This window comes from Buteo buteo, chromosome 1 (assembly GCF_964188355.1).
Source record: "Buteo buteo chromosome 1, bButBut1.hap1.1, whole genome shotgun sequence".
Taxonomy (NCBI): domain Eukaryota; kingdom Metazoa; phylum Chordata; class Aves; order Accipitriformes; family Accipitridae; genus Buteo; species Buteo buteo.
Window position 1 is genome coordinate 84,093,998 of NC_134171.1, and position 24,994 is coordinate 84,118,991.

Genomic DNA, 24,994 nt, shown 5'->3' on the forward strand with positions numbered 1-24,994 from the left:
ACCCTTTTTGCTAAAATCCAAACAGTTTCTTGGTTTAGTTATTTCATAATCTTTTTTCAGTTACTGCTTCTTATGTTTCTATACCATTTTCTTTTCCTGAACAAAGATTTTCTGGTGAAGTTGTAAGTGGGTGCTGCTCTTCATTATCTGAGTCCTCTTGGTAAGTGCTTCCTCTGTCTGGATAGAGCTTTTGTCATTGTGCTCAGGGAGCTCCACGCACCCAGTAGTAGTCTCTATAATGAACTTGTAGATCTTGCCTCGGGCAACTGTGCCAGACCAGTTACAGCAGTTAAGTTTTTTCAGTCTTCATCATTGTATGAAAAATGACAGTATTACAAAAGAGAAGCTGGTTATGTTGTGAAACATGGTGAAAGGAGGACTGAAGTTTTAGGAATTGGGGATTTTGTGTAAGCAGTGGGGGCAGGGGGAGGAATCTCTTTACTTTCCTTACTTATTTATGATAAATGAATTACCTGAGCTTTGGGGTGGTGGTAAGTCTGTGGAAACCTTTGGTTTCCTTTTCACGGAAGTCTTAGGAGTTAGGATGGCTAGTTAGGATGGAGTGACAGCAAAATCTTGCAAGTGACTTAGGAAGTGCTGTGCTTGTGTTTAGCATGTGCTGGTTTTCCTCTGCCTACACTGACACACGTGGAAAGATAACAATACCAGTCTCTCTTGCTCTTCAGTTGTGAATATTACCTTGCGTCAGCCCTGTCTGTGCAGCCATACACCAAAGCAATTGCCAGATGTTTTAAGTTGTATTTTTACCCCTTGTGTTGGCATAGTGGTTATAAAGTAGATAAGTTCCTGAAGAGAAAAACTTGGTCTCTTAAGCAGTCAGTTAAAAGATTTGGGTTTTTGTTTGCTAGGATTTTTTCATTTGCTTTTTCTTCAGAGTTGGTTTGAACCTGCCCTGGCAACAAATGCAGGTGGCTGGAGGGGTGGGAGGCTCCCTGAGCCACAAAAGCTTCTCACTCCCACTGGGAGGCAATTATTTTATTTAAGATTTGAATCTGGTATCCTTGCTTAGGGTGAAATGCAAATGACTGGGTGCATGTTAGAAGTGTCCTGTAACAGAATACATGGGAGCCATATGTTTCCTCTTCCTGCTGCTGGCTCTTAGTTGCATTTAGTAGCTGACTGCATTAGTATTGTTCTGGTGTCCGTGTGAATGTACGTGGCCCGTTCAACTGTATCATCCCACGATCTCTGGTAGCCCAGCCAAGTGCTTCTTTATGAGGGTTAGAAAACAGGATTACTCTGGAGGCCTACAGGAGGGGGAGGATGCTGCTGCCCCTTTGTAGCAAGGGAGAGTCAGAGTAGGACCGGGACCATGTAAATCTCTAACCAGCTGGACTTGTGGGATCTGTTCAATACCCAAAGATGCAGCTGCAAAGGTATTGCTACCTGCCTGAAAGAATTTGGTGAACTCATTATTTATGTCCAGTTTCAGTATGTTTTCTTCTTCGTTGCTCTTGTTCAGGTCTAAACTGAGACTTAATAAACTGTTAGGCAGTATTGTCACATGCTTGTCAAATGACACGTTCTCGATCACCTGTTGTTACGTGTTTCGGAAAGAACAATTTTTGTTGCGTTCTTTGGTGGGCATTGTGTCTCTGCTAGAGCTATTGGCATTCGGGATTGTAGAAACGAGTGATGTTTGTTAATCTTCTGTTGGTGATGTGGTGGGGAAAATGAGATGCAGAGTTAAGTTTTTTAGAGTGCTTCTGCGTGATGGTGTAGCTACACTACATTGCTTCAAAGATAAGCTACAACACTTGCATATGCAGGTTATATATTTAGTGAGCTGGGGAGAACCCATATGCCCCACTTAGAAAAATTTCTGTTTGGTCCTGTAGAGAGATGGTGAAAAATTGGCTGAGTCTTTTATATAAAGAAATGAGAACTGGATAATACGTGTAATGAAAATTCTGCTGTCTGGCTTTCACATCTTTCCACTTTCTTTCATTGGAATTCAGAGCTCAGTTTTCCTTTTCCAACTGAAATCTTTTCTCAGCTCATACGTTAAAACATTCACAAGTATTGGCTCATTTGACACTTTTCTGCAAATATTTAATTTTACACATCATGTTTCTGACATGTGAGGGGTTAATGTACCATCCAGGCTCACCGCCATCATTTAAAATTCAAATGTCTACAGTTTTTTCTAAGTCAGTCCCTGGTTTTCAAGCAAAATCATAGGTAAGAAAATGATTAATATGAAAGTTGTAAAAGTTGCTGTCCTTATTTCTTGCCAGACTGGTGGACTGAAAGGTCTGTATGCTGTGAAACCAGGGGAAAATGACATAAAAAGTTTGTGGAAAATGTGGTATTGTATCAGTCTTGAGCTAAAGTGTTCGTGTATTTCTGAGCAACTGTATTTTAAGAACTAAGTTCCTAAACAATACCAGATACTGGAAAAGCTACTTTATATTGGCACCTAAGTTAATATTCTGAATCAGCTAGGCCTGCAGAAAGTACGCTTTCCTAAATAACAGCAGCTTGTTTTTGAGGAATTAACAGTAACTACTTAACAGATCATACTTAATTGGGAAAGACAGGGATCTGAACAGGCTATGCCTACCTTTTTATTACACTTGTGCATGTGTGGTGACATTTCCTGTTTCATGAAGGTGGGTGTTAGAAAAAGAACGTGGGTTTTTCTGTTAAATAAATAGTATCTTTAATTAACATGACAAGTGTCAGGGCTGTTCAGAGTAAATAAGGCTTCTGTGTGGCGGGGCTGCTGTCCTTGATATGTAGCTGTCCAGATTCTGGGGAAGGAAATATTTGTGTCTTGCCCGTGATCCGGTTTGCTGAGAGAGGAGAGTGAGTCTGAGGGTTCCCAATTATCCAGCTGGCTTAACAGTAGGTTGAGCAGATGAGAAGGCAGGATAGTGGAGAATCATTTAATTGTTTAAACAACAAGTCAAAGCACCTGTTACTTCTGCATCCCATTTTTTGTTAAATACGCTTTTTCGACATAAAAATATGGGAGCAGGGAAAGTATTTGTTAATCCTGTGCTTATGTGTGACTTGTCTGCTCCTTTCTTTTTCCCATCCCTTTCCACAAGTTCTCTAAATATTTCTTCTCCCTTTTGCAGTGGTAGTCGCTCTTCCAAAACCTTCAAACCAAAGAAGAACATTCCGGAGGGGTCTCACCAGTATGAGCTGCTAAAACATGCCGAAGCCACGCTTGGAAGCGGTAATCTCCGGATGGCCGTTATGCTTCCAGAGGGTGAAGACTTAAATGAATGGGTTGCAGTTAACAGTAAGTTAGCTAACCTTTTTTTCATAAAGGGGGTGTTGAATGTGGGCTGACACTTGTGGGAGAAAAACTGTGTACTCCTTTCTAGTGGGGTAGGCTCTTCTTCCTGCCTGCACCGCTGCTGCGGTTGGGGAAGGTGAATGTTGTATCATTTAGAGCTGACAGATGCAGAGTGTCTCACCGAGACAAAAACTCTTTAATCTTGTGCCAAAAATATGTTCCTGTTAACAAAATAATTCTTATTCTTAGTGGTTAAAGTCTGAGCCCTTGATCACAAACAAGTGCTGAAGTAGGAATGTCACTGCTGTTTTTACAAAGTAGCCTGTCAGTGCCATCTTAATATGTTTAATCTAGTGCTTTCTCAGCTAGGGTTGTTACCCAGTGGTATAGTCAAGCCTCTACACACTAGGCATAAAACCTTAATTTAGCTAAGTGTGAGGGCTGGGTCTAAAAGATGCTAAAGACTACAGTCACGTGTATGGCCTGGCTTTCCTTTTGCCTGTAACAAACCCAGAGATATATCTTTTCAATTTTGCTAGTTAGTTCCTCCCTTTTGTTTCAACCAAGTTGTGAGCCTTTGCTCTGGTAAGTCTCTGATGTCATTATTCTAACTTCCTCTAAAGCTGTTTGTCCTAACCCTCTCCTTTCATGGTAGGTCAGGTTAAACAATGGTGCCCAAGTTAGTGTTTTCTGATAGCTTGACCATGTTTCCTCCTCCTTCCTCTCCCTGCTGCATGAATTTGCTGCCTGCCTTCTGGTTTGAAAGAATGGATTAACCCGAGTCTTACCATGCTCCTTAGCCCGTGCAGAATTTTGGCTTCCACAAAATCTGTGCCCTGTCTGGGTATTTTCTCTTTTTTTGTGTCTTTGGCTTGGCATGCTTCCGTGATTGTATGGTATTGATTGTGCATTGCAGTATAAATGATACTCAAGATAAATGTCTTCTAATTGTTTATGTGGTTCTGTCTATTTCTTCTTGCTCTTTGACTTGTTTGGGAAGTGAAACTGTCATACTGGCTTTAACCTTCTGGTTCTTAGTTAGCCACACAGCGCTCTGGTATATGACTTGCCACTGCTCCCAAGGAATGTTGAAATTGCTGACACCAGTCTTTATAAAAGTTTATTCACACTGTATTGCAAAGCTGTCTAGAAAAAAAGCCCGCCCATTTTTATGAGCAAGCATTACTAAAGATGCTTCAGATATTGTTGGCATCCTTCCCTTTTGGTGGTTCCTCCACTCCATGTTTCTCCTTTCCTGTGTAGCAGCGGTGTTTTTCCCTTCCCAAATGATTTAACTGCTAAATTAGCTGGGTGGCAAAAGGCAGTGAAGCACTGGACAAAAAAGTGGGAGCTGCCTTTTGGTAACAGCTGCATTCTGTAATGAAATGGTCCTCTTTCATGCCTCCTGCAGCATAGTGGGTTTTAAATGTTTAATTTTTTGTCTAAAAGTGGTTAACTGATTACATGGTCCTTTCATTTACAGCATCCCTCTACCACACCTAGTACCAGTTAATGGTAGCTGTGAGCCCCTTCTGTTGATTGAGAGATCTAACAAGGAAATAAAATGTGTGACAATGTCATTGGCTTTGCCCTTCACCATAGTGAGAGTGCAGGAACAAATGTGCTCTGCTCTTCTACTTCTTGCTCAACTCTTAGCCTTACTGATGTCTTATGTTAATGAGTTGATATACATGTAGATTTTTCAAATATGTTTTCAAAATAGAAAAAGGTGAGAAGTGTGTAATCAGTTTTTGTTTCATTGGAAATCTTCTCGGTTTGAAAACACTAAAAAATAATTTCAGAAGTACATCTTGCCCATATCTTTGTAGTAGAACACCAGACAGTGTACACTTCTTCGAGTAGAAAAGCTCTTGGGAAAAATAATCTAAGCCCTTGAAACTTAGGAACAATGAGTAAAAAGAGGAAATGAAAATATGCAGAGACACTGTACAGCTTTACGTGTCTTGGAAAGGAAGTTCTTGGATTTTTCTTGTTTGTCACACGCTGCTGGCTTTGGTGGATGGGTGGTGTGTCTCATGGCCTTTTGAGACTTGCAAGTGTGGAACTCAAAATAATCAGTCATCTTGTCGAAGTCTGCGTGGGTTTTTTGAACATGCTTGCCTTGAAACAAACATTGGGCTGTGGTTTCTACTGGGAGCAAGGAATGGAAACTTAATAAACAGTTCTTGTGTACACTTAAGAAACAAGGGCTGTGTATACCAACTTCTTGCTGCCTTTGGTGAGAACTGCCCTCTCCCCCTACCCAAACACGCTTTAGGAGTCCTCCTGGTCCTCTATAACTTTTTTATCAATCTTTCCCAATGTTGTTTTGTTGTTTTCTGCTTTTGCTGTGCAGGGGGGAAAAAACCACGATCTTGTTGCTGGAGATGAGCTGTGCTAGGTGCATGCCATACCAGTTTCTATTAGCTTCCATTTTTTGATACCTGGGAAGTTGCATGACGCAGTTGTAGCTCGTATCCTGCATCTGCTGTAACTTGCTGCCATGATGTTCATGTAATCTTTGATGTTTATTCTCTGGAAAAATCAGTGAGGGGAGCTGCAGTACTTAACCCTCCCTTTCCTCAGCCATCATTTACTTTCACAGTACGTGGTATCTGCTACTGCTTACATTTAGGATGTCAATCTCAGTTTCATTACAGCAGAACTGTATATCTCTGTAATAGAGTTAAGCAAGGAACACAAATTTGGGTAGGCTACCAAGTAATATGCCTGCTTCTCTTTGGCATGTCACTGGATTGAGAGGAGTGCATTGTTAGTGTTAATTCCACAGTGTCCTGCAGATTGGTTGTATGAGACTATTCAGTGTTGCAAGTGTTAACTCTCTTTTAAACTCATTTCTTTAAACTCATTTTTAAAGTTAAGACAAATGTGTCTGACTACTGCAGAGACAGGTCACAGGAAAACCTTTCCCTCTTGGTTCAGAATGAAGAGCTTTGTTTGTCACCTGAACACTAAATTGAATGACACATGGCTATTTGGTGACATTAGACTGTCAGTGCTGCTGATAAGGGGTTTCATTTGAGTATTCCAGAAATCTGTCTCAATAAAGAAACAGTTTGTCACTGGCACGTTTAATTGCAGGCATAACACAGATAGCACTGAAGTAAAGTAAGTTTTAAGTGATGCTGAGCCCAAACAGACTGCATGCTGGTTTCTCATCCTGAGGACTAGCTCTGCAGACGTGATTCGTAAATGAAGTTTCTAGCTGTAAAGGCTCCTGTTGTCAGAGGTGGCAGGCCCAGTGCTCTTAGCAGTAGAAGCAATGTAGCCTGGACTGAGCACTGGGGCATTAAATCTATTTGTATGTTATATATGGTTCCTTTAAGGGTAAGGGTGTGTCAGTGAAATAGTTAAATTTGCAAAGCACTGTGGTTAAATAGAAGTAGTCGAATTCCACCACACTTGTAAGAATTTAACCCACCCTACTTAAACTTTTATTTCCTAGTGCTTAATATTGGTTACCTTTCAATTTTTACTCATGACATACATTGTCTGAAAGACATTTTGAAAAGATAAACTTATATATTGATACCTTGGTAATGTGCTGTGCTCCCCAACAGATGCAAGGGGGGCCATTCATTGAGGAGAGATGAAGTGGATTTTATAAACTGATTACAGTGACCACAGTTCCTAAGAACAAAACCTGCTGTTAGGTTATTGAAAAAGAGCCTTGCTTCCAAAGAGTTGAAAGTAATCAAGCATCTATTTAAAGTAGTAAGAACTACGGGAGTATTTAGATACGCTTACTTCTGACCTTTTATTTCAGTAATTCAACTGTAGACCATTAAAAAAAAAAGTTATGGCTTTCTCAAAGATGTAACAAAACTTAAGCAATAACCCCCCTGAACAAAACCCTAAGGATAGTTTATAATGAGGAAACTTTGTGGGCTAAATACTGATTTGTGGTAGTTAATTGATAATCTGAGGAACAGAAGTTGCTTGGCACTGTAACTATTCCTGTGTCATGACTTCTGTACCCACATCCCATACAGGTAGTGTTTGATGATAACATAACTAGAAGAGGATAGATTTAGATTGGATTTAAGGAAGAAATTCTTCACTGCGAGGGTGGTGAGACACTGGAATAGGTTGCCTAGAGAAGTTGTGGATGCCCCATCCCTGGCAGTGGTCAAGGCCAGGTTGGATGGGGCTTGGAGCAACCTGGTCTAGTGGAAGGTGTCCCTGCCTGTGGCAGGGGGCTTATCTTTAAGGTCCTTTCCAATGCAAACTGTTCTATGATTCTATGAAATGTTCTCTGAGAAGATAATCTTGTGGAATACAAAGCCTGAGGGAAGTCAGTGTGACCTAATGAGTAACAGCTCTCTGTAGTTGTTTCATTCCAGACTTGCCAGTAGAATTTGGGATTCTAATAAAATGCACCAAACTTTTAGAGAAAGAAGTAACTCATCTTTCCCTTTCCCTTTTCTTCTTTCAAATGAAGATTTTGCTGCAGTGAGCAATTAAGTAGTTATTGCCAGAGGCCGTTCCAGAAAGTTGGTGGTTGTATTCTGCATCCCCTTTATAATACATTTTAAAAAGCAATAACAACAAATCAGAAAATATATTCCAGGACCCTCTTCAGCAGTGTGCACTTTACAGTTAAGGCTATAGGAAGCTTGTGTTGCTGTTACACTGTGGAGTGTTAATTGATGGTTTAAATGCTTTACAGCTGTCGACTTCTTCAACCAGATTAATATGCTTTACGGAACCATTACAGACTTCTGCACAGAGGAGAGCTGCCCTGTGATGTCTGCTGGCCCAAAGTAAGATTATTTTTTACACATTGTTAAGTGTGCAATTTTTTGAGATGATGTTGCATTTGAAAACTTGAGACTAGCTCAGTTGAGTGCCAAAGATAAGGTAATTTCTGTGGGCAGAAAGGATATCTTCTCTTGTTAGCTGTGGAGGGAAAAAAAAATTTGAACCTTTGTTAAGGGAGTGGGGAACGGAAGGGTGTTTGGGGGGGATTTTTTTTTGTTGGGTTGGTTGTGGTTTTTTATTTGTTTTGTGTTTTGTTTTTTTTTTTTTTTTTTTTCTTTAGCCTGGGAAGTAAACTGATTATCAAAACTATTTTTCCTTTTTTTCTGAAATGTTAATGACGACTTCTTAAATTAAGATTTGAAGTTTCTATATGGAAGCGTTCAATTAGGGCTTACCAAAATATTTTTTTTAGGAGTTTGAGTAGATATTGCAGAAATAAACTTGTCTACAGTTTTTAGTAGTCCGGATAAGAATCCTCTACCCTGTCCCTCAGTTAAGTTTCACTTCTTTGATTCTTGCTTCTGCTTTTGTACAGACATCCAACGTGTGTGTTTTTTCTTGCTCTCCAGCTGCTTAGTGTCATCCAAAGAGGAAAATACCTGTATTTCTAAGCGAGTGGCAAGGGAGGGCACTGCTTACTTCTAAATTACTGTATAATCTTAAATAAGTAATAAAGAAAAGCAATCCTCTCCTCCACTTCCTCCTCTTTTATAATGACATTTGTTGTTCCTGTCTGAAGCCAGTGATTGCCAGCCATTGTGGTGGAGAGCTGAGGACATGCAAAAGGGCGCTGCTGGGAGGGCAAGATGGAGAGGGCAGGAGCTCTGGCAAGGCGAAGGCAGCCAGACGGACCAAGAAAAGCTTTGGTGCTATGTTCTTAAACTAAACATGGACGCTGCTGAATGCCAAAGCCAGTGTGGGCAGGCAGACCTGCTGCTGCAAACCAGGGAGGGGTGAAAATACAAAAGGAGTAGTTTACCATTATGCAAAAGAACTTTGGGATGGGCTTGTGCAATAACATACCCCATTGTCTGCTTTGTGCTTTGGCATGCAGAACAGACTCATATTTATTAAATAAGAGCATGAAAATATTTCTTTGCTTTATTGTTTGTCTGCTGAGAAGCAGTTATTTGGGGGTGGAGGTTAATTATTAAAGGCTTAGCTGTCTGCTTGCCACACTAAACAATTTATTTCTCTCCGAAGAGACTGATAACCGTTGACAGAAATATATGTCATATTCAAATAGTTATGAAACAGGGTAGAAAAGAGATGTGAGAGGCTGGAAGATGTGTTCTGCCGAAGTTTAAATTAGGTGATCTTGTCCCTAGAATTTGTAGAGCATTTCCCAAACTCTGCAACCCTCACCTGTGCTCAGGGATGGGTCTTGTGAAAGGATCAGAAACCTATGTGCATGTGAGGGGCCGAGGCCAGGCAGGCACAGGAATGGGTCATTTGTGAGGCTGGTGCTGACCGGCAGTGGAGCATCTACAGTGGTTTTTTAGTGTGAGTGAGTGTGGCTTTCTTTCACTTAAAAGGTGGCTGGCAAAATTGTTTCCAGGGAAGTACTGCTGGAAAACCTGTCAGCATGAAAACAGGGATATTTACAGATTTTTCTTTTTTTTGTTTCTTCTCTCTCTTTCTTGTTCTCTTCTGGCTCAAGCTATATTAGTTGAAGAGGCATTGAGTCTTAGGTGCTCATTAGTGCTTTTAGGCTGAAGGTTGCTCTCTGCTCACATCCATGGCTGAGCTACCACCAATATTGCATCCTCATCTATTTCAGACAAAAGAGTATGAGTTAGACTCTGAAACAACTTACATAAGGTCATTTGAAACAGGTTAGACAGCCGTAGCATGAGTAGCTGGAGAGAACCAAAAGCAGCAAGCACTCGACAGCTCTGAAGTCTGATTGTTGCATTCCCACTGGAAAAGTGTTTATGGTTGATGTATTAAAAAATGATTGTAAGGTGCTGGTGCATACACAGGTAGCTGTTGAGAACTGGTCGTGGCTCAGTTACAATTTTCATAGCACAACTGACAAGCTTGTAGCAGTCTATGGAAAAATTAAACCAAATGTCTTGGGTGAGAGGGCAACCAGAGCAGAAGTGTGATATTTCCTGTATCCACTGCCTGGTACTAGTGTTTTGCCTTTAAAACCCCTTTAAAAGAAGAAGAAGAAAAAAAAAAAAACAAAAAAACAAAGACCCTTGGCAACAGACAGGTCACCTAGGTTCATGTCTGTTTTTTTGTGTTTTATTTTTGATACAGGGAGGGTTATCTTCTCTAAAGGGCTACCTTTAAGCAAACGCTTGGGGCTGTATGGCTAGTTCTGTGACCAGCTGGTTCTTTTTGGTAGCAATCTTAACAGAAGGAATTAGCTGAGGCAGGTAAATCTTTGTGTGCTGTGGGATCACTTTCATTTCTTCTGGGCTTGTCTTTATTGGAAGGATTGCTGACTTAGCTTTTATCAGGGCGTTAGTACACTGAGTTAGTTAAGGATTGACGTAAAGGTCAAGAACAGATCTGCTTCTCCTGTTGTGCAGCTTGTTGTCTAACAATTTGAAAAAACTACTGTTTTATTGCAAAACATATGATTACTCATGGTAATGTTCCGTTCTTTTCACTTCAGCAAAGACCAACCATTTCTTACCAAACACCCTGGTTGGTTATCACTTCTTGCTATTCTTTTATCAGTTGCAGTATCACCATGAGTGCAACAGGCATGATAGTAAGTTAAGAACCTGCATAGAAGTAATACGTTTATTAACCAGCACTGGGCGAGAGGAATTTTCTTCATTTTCCTCCCTGGTTCTAAGTCCTCAGTAAGAGCACAAAGGAGGGACATGGCTGCTGCATTTTTCAAAGCTGGATGTGTGAACTGGTGCTCTAAAATCCATATTTAGGCATTTGTGCGAGTGCACTAAGCTCACTCTTAATTCTCAACATCCTTCTGATTTTCCTGAGGTTTCTTGGTCCGCAGTGCTTCTTTCTTCGTTTGTTCAAATCAGAATAGCTGGGCACTCCACAGTGGACAGCTCCCATAAATCCTACAGGGGTGTAACATGGTGTAATTACATGTTTGCATGCTGCCTTCTGCCCAGTGCGTCTGCAGCAAAAAAGCCAAATAAATAATGTAATCAGGCCTTTGAAATAGCCTGTGTTTCTTAGTAATATCAATCCTTTTGCCTTTTTGAGATACTCCACTCTGTGCCTATGTCACTTGATGAGTGAGGGACAAAACAGAGTAAATATTTTTCAGCTCGCTGATGTAATACAGTTTGGCTGAGATTTAGAGTTGGTAGGTCCAAATAAAAGTCTGAGAATCTTCTAAAAGGCGTTGCTGAGCCACTGCATTTTATTGCTGTTGGACAAGGTAACAGCTTTAAGTTTAGTCAAGCTGTTTTTTGGGTTTTTTTTTTGGGGGGGGAGGGTTGGCCATGTACATGTAATTGCGAGGTAGAGAATCTGGTCCTATGATTGTTTATAATTAGAGGTATTTTCTAGCGTGAGAAGCATAGTTGGGTTTTCTGATTATAGATGGCAAATAACTTGTGTTTATTAGTATGAGGGAATTGTACCAGACTTTTTAGGGTTTCTTAGCTTTTTCCCCTGCACTTGCTGAAGTGAACTGTGTATTTCTTGCTCTATCCTGTTTTGCTCTTAAAAACCTCCACTAAACTGTAGAGGTTTCTAAAAAATGTATTTTCTGTAGAGGAACTGCCTACCACGATAAGGTGAATTTGTTTCTATCACCAGAGCTGTAGGTGGTGTGCTCATGCCCTGGTTTAAGCCCAGCCTGGAACAAACTCAATACAGCTCACAAGCTTGAGCTAGAAATGTGATTTTACCCTTCGTTTCCTGTAGCAGTTCAAATGACTAATATGTGGGAGTTTTTGTGTGTGTTCAGTTATCTTTTTTTGTGTAAGAAGTTGGGCTAGGATTCTTGATTTGTTTTTTGTGATGTACCTAATCTTGTAGGAATAGTTTGTTTTCCTCTCCCTGGCGAACCCCAAGCCTTTTGACAGCCTAGGAACAACCGTGAACATTATGCCCACTGCATGGAGCACGGGGTGGTTGCTAGAATACTTTCAGATACTCTGTATGACTTCATTTTTGTTGGGATAGATCTGCTTTTTCTTAAGAGCTGTGTTACTTAAGGAGACGTTCTATGGCATTGGTTCCTCTAAAAAATACAGAATTAACCCATAGTATTGGGGGGTGGGGAAAGAGGGAGGCTTCTTATGTTTATATGTTATTTGGATCAGATTTTAAGCATGTAATTTAGTTTGTTGTCTTACTCTGTGTCTCCATACTGAACCTGGCACTTCAACTAAGTGTTGACATTTGTCCTACGTTAATACCTCTTAAATTGAGGAATACTGATTTTTTCAGAAATCCAGACACTTAGTGGTCCATTTAGCAAGTACGGAATTTTTGCATGTGTTTTGAGATGCAATTTTAAAATGCTTTCAGACCCTCTGATTTGTTGCCATTATAAAAATGGTATCTTTTTTATACCATTGTGAGCAGCACGCTCATAATTACTCCTAAAATTTGTTTGTTGTGAAAATGTTCTCCCAGTTACTGTTCTGGCAAAACTGAATTTGCTAAACAAAATTAGAAGGCAGATTTATTAGATACAGTTAAGCTTTTCAAAAAATGATGTGTGTGATCTTTAAAATAGATGATCTTCTCCAGTGTCTGCACAGTCCTAATTGGAGATAGCAAGGGAAAGTTTAAACTGTGATGGTTGCGGCCCAAAAGTTGTGGTAAGCTACTATTGTACTAAGAAATAACAACCAAATTGAGCATAGTATCCTCCATGAAAAGAAGAAATATTAACCATTGATAATGTCTCTTCTAATTCTTTTAAAAAAAGAACTGAGAGAAAACTTTGTAGACGAAGTGGCTATGTTTCCTGTAAAAGCATGACTGAGCTGACATCACTTTCCTTGTATATTTTGTTTTGGTTGTTTATTAATTTTTAAAACTTTTATATTTTTAAAAGAGGGGTGTTGCAGCTAGTCTGAATCATTGTTCATTTGTTTCTCTGGGATGATTTCAGAGGTGCAGAGCTCAGCAGTCCTTTTTGCTTTTGGCTTGGCAGCAGGCTCGCCCCACGGATAGCCCTTCTGCAGCGATGCTGGTTGGCTGAGCAAGGCTGGCTGATTTAAAACCGACATAGGAGATTATGCTGTGGTCAGACCTGAAAGAGAGGACTGTGCACAGCTCTGTGCTGATGAGAAGAAACTGCTCAGATGTTACAGATTGGCAAGGAATATTAAGATACATGCATTTGTACTCAGCAAGACAAAGAAAGAAATGCTGTGGTTTACTTGAAAGCTTGTGTCCTCAGACTCCCAGTGTTAAACATGTTTGTTTTTTTTAAGCTGTATGTTTGAAAGATTAGGCATCTTCTCCTGTGTCTGGACTTGTGTCAGTTGCATTCCCCAAGCCAGTCAAAAGATCTAATTTTCCATTCTAATTTAATGAGGACTTGTTTCTGTCTGGTTGTGCCTGTAAATGGATGCTGGTTAATACATTTTTCCATGGCTTTTAAATTCCTGAAGTTAAAATGATAACTCTAAAATGAATGTTGCTGGAATCTGCTCATTAAATGTGCTACGTAAAAGATGTCAGCATTACTAGCTCTGTAATTGGAAGAGGATAAAAAGAGCACACGTTTTACTGTTCTGTAGTCATGTCAGTGGTTTGTAAAGGTGTGATTACCTTACCTACAGATGGAAAAATTAAGCTAAAAGACAGTTACAGGCTTGCAACTATCAAGTGGGTCAGTGGTATAACTGGAAACAGAGATTTTTCTGAATCTTGGTGCGCTGCATGGTAGCGCTAGACCTTCAGAAATGAACCTTTTCTAAGGAGGACTATTAAGTGTAGAAGTTTTCTTCTGACTCTTAGCTGAAAGGCACTTCATACCAGCTTCCAGTTTTGTAATAGTATTCCTTGGCTTTAACCCATCTCTGAATCTCTTCCGTGTCTCTAATACAATCATAGTTTGGGATCTCTGGCAAGAGCTAATGTAGTTTGGTCTTCAGTTACGCAAAATCTATAAAGTATATTTTTAAATGTAAAGAAATTCCATAAATTTTAGTGGTCTAATGTGTCTGGCTGGCAGCTGCTGCAGATGTTGAGCATTGCCACTCGCTGTGCAGTTGTCCTCTGCCAGTGGAGGTGAAGGGAAGCCCATTGCTAGGGCTCATTGGGTGAAATTTCACATTAGGGGTCGATCAGGTGCCTTCACCGATGTGAGCCCTGGGGCTTAGCTTTTATTTGTGTGAGAATCTCATGTAACTTTTTGATGTTTCACTTCAACAGGTGGTAATGTTTTTCTTTTGGAGGGGGAGAAAGGCTTAAAAAAGAATAAGTAGCTGTTGGCCTTTCAGGATGTGCAAACCTACTCATACAGCACCTTTTGATGTACAGGGATTATTTAGGTTTGACTGCAGGCTGCCACGTGCATTTAGGCAGGAGCGTTGCAACCGAGGATGAATTGAGTTGTGCTATAAAGGATGAAGTTTTTGAAGGCTTTCACAGACTTCAGAAGAGAGTCCAGCTAAAGCAGGATTGCAGTGGGGAGATGGGGTACAGAGCAGCTGCAGATGAGTCGGGAACGTTTGGACCTTGGTTTCAAGGAGGGGCTGAGGGAGGGTGTGGGAGTACGGGGAGTGGAGCAGGAAGAGCAACCTTCCAGGCCTTGATATGAATGATTCACTTGTGTTAAGAAATGTCTTGTTGTTGTCGTCCCAACCCAGATATGAGTACCACTGGGCAGATGGGACAAACATAAAGAAACCAATTAAGTGCTCTGCACCAAAGTACATTGATTACCTGATGACTTGGGTCCAGGATCAGCTGGATGATGAAACGCTATTTCCTTCTAAAATAGGTAAAGTAAATAAGTAAAATTGAACAATGTATTTGGGTTACAGTTGTACAGGAATATTCGAGTCTTGTACCATTAAAGGATCTCCTAAGTGACTGACGAGTAGTGCAACTTTAAAAGGTTACATTACACATATAAAGGCACTTTTAAGATAAAATTTGTGGTAGCACATGAACTCTAATACATGTGTTAATTCTCCTAATAAACATCTATCACAATTCTGAATGCAGGAAGTACTGTTTCTATTTAATAACTGACTGTGTTGATCAAATCTGATGTTTTTTCATTTTGAACAGTGGGTTGTTTCCTTAGAAATAAGGCAGAGGATCTCTTACACTTAAAGCCAGTAATTGGTACAAACTGGCAGCTTTTTGACGCAGGAAAGATGTTTGGTCCTCACGAGGAACTTCTAGGCCTTACCTCCAAAGAAGCTGAATTGCATCTTTGATCTTAAGTTAATGATTTTTTTTCTTTCCAAGTGAAGATGAAAGATGTATGTTTTGAAGAGGTTTCTTTCAGAAAAGTGAGAGGAAAATAATGAACCACCACCACCACCACTTCGGAAACGATAACGAGAAGAAAGCCCCGCTTCTAGAGGCACGAAGGACTATTTGTTCTAAAGCTAATTGGCAGTTTTCCAGTACACCACTACTCATAGGCTTATGATCTGTTGTGGAAAAAGGGAGATCTCTTAATGCTTTTATTTTGTGAATAGTTTCTGAAGCATTTGACACACTTTCAATAAGCCTCTTCAGAGAAACAGGGCCACCTGTCAGAATCAAGTGGCATTTGTTTTTACTTAGAGTTAAGCAGATATGCAGAGAATGTTGGTTAGTTTGGGAAGAAGTGACAAGAGCCGAATCTTCCCTGCTCAGTAGATGCGAGCATGGTTTCTTCGCATACTATGGCATTCGTTTTGGTGTTTCAGGGTAGAGTTGAGAGCTGGGGTAGAAGTCTCAACTACTGATAGGAATGATATTAAATACTTACAGTTAATATTAAAGTTGTGTTCAGAAGACAACATGAGGACTTGATTCCTTTAACTGCAGCATATACTTTGCTGAAGACTTTTTTCTTTTAACAGGATGTATTTTTGAAAGGTAGTGATTTAGAAAGAGACTTAAAGGCCACAATGAATAACCAACTAAATAAGAACTACCCATGTAATGCAGCAGCCAGTGAAAGAAATGATGTACGTGTAAGTAGGGCAAGCTTAAGTAGGAGTATGAAAATTTAATTTGCTAGGGTTTTAAACCATTGGTGAGATCATGATTGGCCTACAGCATCCAGCTTGGGCCTTTGGCCTTCAGGCAGGACTTCAGCAATTGGAAAGACTGCAAAAGAACTAAGCTGACTGGGGAAAAACTGCCATGTGATGAGAAGCTAGACAGGTTTAATCTTCTTTTTAGATGGTTAATACATATCTTTTTTTAGCCTGTGGATGTGTCAACTAAAGAGATTATTGTTCCCAGTAGCTGGTTGCTGTTTTCTAACCAGTTCTAATAAACCTTGTGCACTGACAGAGATCTGCTTTTGAAACTGATTTTACCTGTCCTGGGTCATTTTCACTGAGATGACTGAAAGGAGCATGTTTCGGAGCACCTCAGCAGGCAGTTGAGAAAGCAGTAGCCTCTGGCTAAGGAATGGCACTGAGCAGGATGGAAACAGGAGTCTTATTTGCTGGGCACGAGGCAGGTGGAAGAGAGCCTATTTCTGATTTCACTTTAGCTGAGAGAAGTGTAAAACTCGATGGCTGATACCAAAGGTGGTTTCGGTTACCTACACAAAAGTACCTGGTGTCCCTTGGAGTACCCTGTGGTATGTTGAACACGTGCACAGAGCCATTTGTGAGACTCAGAGCCTGCAGGAGACTTCTCCTTTTCTGCATTGGCAGTCAGAGACTGGGCAGGTACTGAGTGGGCATCTATAAGCACATAAAGATAACCTGTGTTTGGGTGTCTGAATCCTACCACAAGGGAGGAAGACTCTTAATCAGGGAAGGCTCTTCAGGAAACTGAGCTGAGACATAACAAGATGTAGTAGCTGGAAGCTGAAGCTAGGAGGATTCAGCGTAGAAATGTGGTCAGATTTGTCTTGGAAAAAGTTCAGGAGCCACAGGTCTACTGAAGGGAGGGAAGCCTCCCCTGTGGTCTTTGAATGAGCTTGTCGTTGCCCTTCAGCCGAACTACGTGGTGTGATTAACAGACGGAATTGCTGAGTGAAATGGAACAGCCCTTCTTGTGCAAGAGATAGGGTTGGGTTATAATGACTTTCCAAATACATGAACATGGCATGGGCATTTAAAAATAAGCCATCTGTTTTCTTATTTCTAGGTGTACCGTTCCCAAAGAATTTCATGTCAGTGGCAAAGACAATTTTAAAGCGTCTCTTCAGAGTTTATGCTCACATTTATCACCAGCACTTTGATCCAGTGATCCAGCTACAGGAAGAGGCACACCTTAACACTTCTTTCAAGCACTTTATATTTTTTGTTCAGGTAAGTGTGGCAGGAGCGCTATGGTTACAATTATATTCTGAAAAAAGTAATGTATCAAAGTAATGCCCCTTCAGTTTCTTAACAGCTGGAGTATTTGTAGGAGAGTCAACACCTCCAGGACCCTAAGATAGTGTCTTACTCCATTTTTATGTATATTTACTGCTGGAAGTATTCAGAGAATGGAAAAGTTTTCAGCGAAGTATTTGTTTGCTGCAAAATTGAATACTGAAAAGTATTCCCTACCAAATAAATCAATAGAACAGTAATTCCTAACAAAAGAAACAGGGAGGACGGCACCTGAAGCTAGATTGAAAAGCGTGTGCTTGCTTCAGAGCTACGTTCCTCCCCTCCCCTTGTAATAAAAGAGCATCTTCTTACGTTTCCTTCCTTTAAGTGGGGGAAAAAACTTTTGGCAGTCGAACACTGGTATTCAGCTAATGGCAGACAGGCAGAAAATGCTATAGTGGCTAAGCCTGGACTCAAAGAGCCTACTACCGAATAATTTCTATCTGAATAAGACTTCTCACCTGAGGTGCACATGTAAATTTCTGTATGTATGTCTTTTCTGCTCATCCTTGTTACAGGAATTCAACCTTATTGATAGAAGAGAACTTGCACCGCTTCAAGAACTGATTGAAAAACTCACCTCTAAGGACAGATAAAAGGAAGAACATTTCTTGAAGTCACTTGTTTCTTTAAGCAAGCGTGTGGTATTTGTTTTTTGTTCATTTGTTTTTTTAAAAAACAAAACGAAACCCTGTGCTGTTACTAATGGCAGCCAAGATCTACTTTCTGTGCTTTTATTAGGGGAAATCTTTTACCTGTTAGTGACATGTGGTAAATAGCTTTTTTTTTTTTTTTTTTTTTGATTGTTGTTATTCATTGTGGAATTTTAGCAGGTGCTGAGTGTTTATAAAGGAAACGTGCTTGGTTGGGGGATTGACTCTGCTGGTGGATGGGTTCTTGTATTGTGTCAGTGGTAGCCCATTCTCATGAAGTCCCTAAAAGACTTGCTTACATTCTCTAAGTGCCTTGGCAGACTCACTTCTGAGGTGCAAAGCACATACAGTACTGAACATTGCTGGAAACAGAAAATATGAACTAACACCCAGGACACTTACTGATACTTGTTTTAGAAAAATATATATATGCTTACACTAAAAAAAGCCATAACTTACTGAAATCAATGATCTCCAGCTTTTAATACAAATATTTGTCTTATTTTTTTAGAGATTAATATAGATTTTTTCAAAACTAGATATTTCTTATAAAGAAAAGTGATGGTGAAGTTCTATTTGCTAAAGCGAAATGATGAAGGCGGTGTCAAAATTACAAAGAACCTGTGCTTAGCAAGTAGTTACATTTCTTTTGCCATTGGTTTTGGCTTTTCATAGTTGCTTTTATTTTTTTAACAGGGAAGCATCAACTTGGGTCAGTCACTTCTGTTAAGTTTCCTAGCATTTGCCAAATGAACGGTTAGTTTGCACAGATACAGTTAGGGAAAATACTCAATCTAAAAAAATGCATTGGGGTAATATTAAGAAAAATCTGGCTTGAAGAATAACTAGTGAAATGACGTTCGTAAGTTGTGAACAAAAAACCTGGCTCTGTGGAGGACCTCTGGTGGCTAGTGTTTTCTGTGGTAGGAAATGCATCTTGGAGGGAATATAGTTTCATGGACCATGAGAAAACCTAATCAAAATGTGGCCTTCCCCCACCTGGGTTGGTGTCTTTCCCTCTCTAGCCTTGTGTTTTCTCAAACCAGAAATGAGAATCACCTGTGAGAAGGTAATCTCTGGGATGATCCACAGATGACGACTTGGAAATTTCTGCTGCAACTGTTTCAGTCAGGTTTCCCATTTGCAGAAGCCCGTATGACTAGCTCTCTTGTTCATTTACGGATCTTGTCAAAGCTGTTGTATTTTGGATTCAAAGAAATCTGTATGGGGTTCTGCAATGTGCTATCTCATGATATCAGTAGTTGCCAAATACAGTACACTAGGTGGTCAGTGTTGCCAGGCTTTGATAGATTGTGACTCTGCAAAACCACCATTTGTAGACCTGAGTAACATGAAGATGTTTAAGTGGCTGGTGTACGCTAGACTGACTCTTGAGCCTCTAAAATTTGCAGGCAAAGCCAAGGTTAGCGTGCAACAGAAAAGTTGAGGTTATGTTTTGTGCACCTTTGCTTGACTGAAAATGCTGAGTAAAGTGGAAAATACTGTGCAGCAGCCTGCAAAATATGTAAGTGGCCATTAGTATAGCCAGCTAATAAACTTCTAAGCACACTCATTTTTGGGAGACTAGAATCGCTACTTCTGAGTTAAAATTACCTATTTCAGAAGATTCTGAAGGTTATTTTAAGACCTGTGTTATCTTCAATGGAGTTAAATTTCCTAGTCTGTTTCAGCTGCTTCCTGGAGAAGCAATTTAATGTTTTGTTACCTTCTTCTGTCTCTGTCTGTCTGTCTCTCTTCCCCTGCCCCCCTTAACAGACTTGAGAACAATTGAGAAAACGTAATATTGAGGTATTGAGCTATAAACTGGCATTTTGTACTTGTTTCACTGCTTTTTTATTTAGAAATGGAAATGTGGAGTGTTGCATAGTGAAGAATGGTCATGCAGTGGTGTTCACATTGAATTTAGGTTTGGCTACACTAATGTTAGATACAGAGGCTGCTAGCAGAACAACCTGCAGCTTAGCATTTGTAATTAAAACAGTCCTTGGTTTCATTCAAAGCTTCATTACAGTTCAAGAAAATGTAGAATTTGTTTGGCTCCTTTGCAGATCAGTGTCATAGCCCATTATAATCTGCTCAAAGGACAAGTGAAATTTTCAGTTTTCCTTATGTTCTGGCTTTTTTTTTTTTTTTTTTTTATATCGTACAGAATTACCACGTTTTCTTAATGTGTGGATGTCCAAGGAAAGGACTTCTATATTGTGTTTTTCTTAACATTGAGTGTTAGGATTGGATTGGAGTTACCACAGTCCACACTGAATCAAGCTGATGATGCAAAGAGAGCTTTCCCTCAAATGTTTTAAGAAACTCTTAGTTTAAAAAGGGTGGAGTAAGGTCTTACCCCTTCCCAGCCGGTAAGGATCTTGACTCTTCCGTGTACATACACACATGTGGGAGGAAAAGAGGGGAGATACTCAATGTCTCTTACCTCTTCAGGGAGTTGGGGGTTGGAAAAATATGCACAAGGCATAAGAAAATTAGAGCCAAAAGCAAACAAGAAGCATGAGCACAATTTCCTTTCCTTTGCCAAGTTGCCTGTTACTGCAGTATTCACCCTAATGCTTTCGTCAGTCCTACTGTTCGTAGGACATACTTGGTCTGGCAAATGTTGGATTTCCTCATGTAATTCTGTTGGCCAGTGGAAGAGTCAGTTGGTGCTGTAGGACCTAAATGCTGCTGTCTGGAGTTGAGTAATGGGTTGATGAGAAAGAAGGAGCTCCCGTGGGCAAAATATCCCATGTGTTGGACTGGGCAAGTACCATCCTGTTGAACAGTTGGAGAAAAAGCGTTCCTTTGGTAAGTGCTATCCTTTTTATGGGCTGTGTGGTATGATTGACAAGGTAGCTGGGAATGCAGTACTTCTATGGACCATGTGCATCATTTGTGACGTCTTTGCAGCTGCAGGATTGTTTTTAACTGAGTAGCATACCTGACATCTGATGTGGACATGACTACGTGAGCCTGCTTTGGCAGCAGTTGGGTGGCAGAGCTAGTTTTGGGTGCAGGGTTAGAGGGCTCTCTTAGCTCAGGACTGAAAAACGCAAAAGGCTATCGTCTTTTCAGTGTTACGGGAGTGGTCAGCATCCACCTGACTATGCAAAAGCAGCTTAACTCCCAAATTTGAACTGCATGATTTTAAACCGAGTCCACTCATGCAGGGAGCTGAATTTAAGAACGTGATCTTAGACACACAGCCTTTTATGCATGCTTCTATCCAAGGAGTGTTTAATGACTGAAAATTTCCAGCTACAGAGGCGTGAAGAGTGCTGCAGATGCAGTTTGATATTAAAAATCCTGTAAACTTTCCAATGAAAACCTCTTTGCTGAGTTGAGTCAGTGCTGCTCAACAGGCTGCTGCGTGTGCATGTTCGCTGTGCTGATAGTGCTTACTGGAGAGGAGCCTTTTAACCAGTGCTAGAGCTCCTGTTGTCGCATCGCAGCAAGACACGAGAGTGAGAATGGCAGAAGCCTGCTCCAAGGTGCTAAATAGGAGATATCCTCCGTTAGATTTAAAGCTGTCTCACTGGTGTGGTGTCATGTACCAGCACAAAACTCAAAAGAAAAATATTTAGAAGCGAGGATTTGTGTGGAGTGATATCAGTGTGGTAGTTCTCTTTTTTGGCATACTTCTGCTCTGAAAGGTTGTTTTTTCTGTTGTTGTTGGTTTTTTGGTTGGTTTTTGTTTTGGGTTTTTTTTGTGGGTTTTTTTTTTTTTTAAGTAGCCAATTCTAGAAATTCAGAGGCATCTGCTGCAGTTCAGCCAATTAGAATGTATTATGTAAAAAAAATAGTCTTGCGTGAATAGCGTATTTTTTGTATTTAGTATCTGGCAGTAGAAAACACTTTTATAGAATAGTTTCTAGGCATGTAATAAAAGCTTGGAGATCATGATTTGCCTGACAGCTGTATGAACACATTGTTTAATTATACAACACTTGAAAATAACAACATTGAAGATATGTATGCAGTGTTTGGGATTTAGTATCCCTATGCTGTTTATATTTGCAGCTTTTTAATTGTTTTTTTCTTCAAAAAGATGTGGGACCAGATGTTGATGTGTGTTTACACTCTTGAAGTAAGGGCACATTGAAATGCTAAACAAAAGTTGCCATGTTGTACAAATGGAATCTCCATCCAGTGAATGTGTTTATAAAATAGTGCATTTCTTGGGAGGAAGGGGGAGGACACCCCCTCGCCCTCCCCAAAGAAAACACAGAGAAATGAACCCTGAACAAACCCCGCGCTGCTCTAGACCCACATTACAGACGGACTCTGTTCTGTGTCACGAGCACTTTGAGACAAAAACTTTGAGCTTTGTTGTCACTGGGAGCAGAAGGTGCTGGTGGGCTTAAACCAGGCTGGGCTGCCAGCGTTGGCTGAGGCCTTCCACTGTAATAGGGTCCTGAAATTCTGTGGTTTGTGGTGTTTTTCAGCTACCAGCGTATTAGACCTTGTCAGTGATTCGGGTGGTAACTTCAGGAGGTCATCTACCTCGAGACAGGATGGGGCAAACTCTGCTAAGTTCATCAAGTTCAGCCACCGTTGCCAGTCTTGACAGTGTTTAGATGGTGTGGATACATGATGTTCGCAGAAATAGTTTTTCAAGCCTTTCAAATTCAAGTCAGGGATACAAGTTAATCATGCAAATAGAAAACAAAAATGCCACATTCTGCTGTTGCAGGTAGCTGAATGGTAGCTGAAGGGAGAAGACAGGTTTCAAGGGGCAGGTGGCCCATCTGCAAGTATCAAGTTTCTTTTACTGCTTACTATGCAATGTAGAGCTTTGAACTTTCGCTTTTACTTTAAGATATAGAGGAGCACTGTCCTTATTCAGTATTTAGGAACTGAACACTCTCCCAGTGTCCCCGACACTCATTTAACAGGTAAGGATACCTATTTGCTGCTATGGACGTTACTTACCTTTCGGATTGTTCCTTTCTGTTTCTCGCCCCCCCACCCCACCCCCCTTTCTCTTGAATCACCAAACACAATTTTACTACAAACTCATCCTTTTTGGATAGTTGTCCTTTTCCTTGCTACCCTCTCCCCCCTTCCTACCTGCCAGAGTGCTGTATTACTGTATATAAAACGCCCCCTTTTAGTTGGACTATTTAAAAAGCTGCAGCACGAACACAGACTTCTTGCTTTTCTTTCACTGAAAGATTCCCTGTTACACTGAATCTTGTTTCCTTCACTGCTGATGTATCAGTTGTCTTTTTTCCAAACTGCACTACTAAAACCACTAGCAGTTTAATGAATGCCTGTCATCTTTTCCTGGATATCTTCTCTTTTAAGATGAGACTGACGTTGGTTATTTTAAGGGTTAAACCTTTTTATTTTCCTGCTTTTCTTACAATTTCCTCTTGCCAGGTTAAGATTGCAGTCTAGGTAAATATCAAATTATGTTTTTGTTTGAAGAACCAATTCCCTAAATTGTTCATAGAGTATTGTATTTTTAGGGGAAATTAATTTTTATAGCCACTAAACTATACTCATTATTTTTGTACATTTGCAACTTCTGACATTTTTCAGAGACATGTCGCGGAGGGAACACTTATTTTCATGGCTGTTTTACTACTTCGGTATGCTGTGGTTGTGTTGCTTAGTACCTAGAAGCACATACCTTGATGTGCAATGGAAGAGAGAGAAGAATGCAATAAAAGTGAATGAGGTTTCAATAAAAGGCCATTTTTGAAGGAAAAAAAAAAAAAGCATATTATGAAAGCAACACTAACCTTTCCTCCTTCTTTAGAATCCTAAAATGTATGGGAGAAAATGCGGTGTAAAATAGAAAATGCAAGATGAGAACCCTTACTGTAAGCTAACTGTGCCAATATTGCTTCAGTTTGTAGTCACTTGATTGGTATTTCAGTTTTAAATGAGAACAGCTTTTGATGAAAAAAAAAAAAAAGTTGAATGTCTGAAAATCTGCAACATGTTTATTTGAGAGTTGTAAATAATGTATACAGATTGTTGTATGTGATGGGACAAAATATTTAAATTCTAGGTTTTTTTTCAATAAGAAACTGAAGGCTGTTTATAAGAGAAAATAAATAGCTATGTTTGACCATGATTGTCTTTATTTCCTTCTTGAACTTGTTTCTAAATTATCTTCTACTTGTAGATAGATTTTTTCCTGTATATTGTACACATACGCAAATTACACATACAAATTAGATTTTTGTAATTGCCTTGTCTGAATTTGTGAATATTTGTATTGCAGGCAGACACAATAGCAATAAAACAACCTGATACCCTTTTCATTTCCTTGTTTCATGACCTGAATTTAACCAGTATGGACGGAGCTCGGTGTGGGACGTCCGCTAACAAGTTTATTATCGCATTAACTGCATCTCAGTGCCGATCCCCGGGGCGGTTTTGAAAGCTTTGCTACGAGGAGGGCGTCCTATCGCAGCCGTAAGCGCTCTGCTGTTTCAGGTCACCAGCTTCACACAAAATACAGACTCCGCTTTTGGCGGTGCTTGGCAGCACAGGTGCCTTTTTCTATTTTTTAAATTTATTTCTCCTAAAAGCCACTTGTGACCCCGACAGCTGCAGCACTCCAGGTTTGCTACCCTCCCATCCGCATCCTCCTCCGCCTTCTCCTCTCACACCCGCAACTCCCAAGCACCCGTCCCTCCGTGAGTCATCCCTCGCGTGCAGCTGGAAGGTGGTTTGTGCCCTCAGGTCGAAAAGGTGGTTAAAAATCTTGTTTTTCCTTCAATCCCCAGAAATCTAGGCTTGGGGGGTGTGGGTGAGGGACCATGCAAAGACAATTTCTGGGACAGCATTCCCTGGTTGCGGCC

The 24,994-nt window shown here is 40.3% G+C and overlaps 1 protein-coding gene across 2 annotated transcripts in view; it reads left to right on the forward strand.

Annotated features, from left to right (window-relative positions):
- The window catches only part of MOB1B (MOB kinase activator 1B), a 49,702-nt gene extending 25,251 nt beyond the window's left edge, over positions 1 to 24,451 (forward strand). For both annotated transcript variants that reach the window (XM_075039274.1, XM_075039263.1), the window contains exons 2-6: positions 3,105 to 3,271; positions 7,959 to 8,052; positions 14,821 to 14,954; positions 17,285 to 17,448; positions 18,033 to 24,451. In XM_075039274.1, coding sequence (XP_074895375.1) covers positions 3,217 to 3,271; positions 7,959 to 8,052; positions 14,821 to 14,954; positions 17,285 to 17,448; positions 18,033 to 18,110 — 525 coding nt within the window. In that variant the 5' untranslated portion in view covers positions 3,105 to 3,216 and the 3' untranslated portion in view covers positions 18,111 to 24,451. The remainder of the gene's footprint in view (positions 1 to 3,104; positions 3,272 to 7,958; positions 8,053 to 14,820; positions 14,955 to 17,284; positions 17,449 to 18,032) is intronic.
- Positions 24,452 to 24,994: the final 543 nt, after the last annotated feature.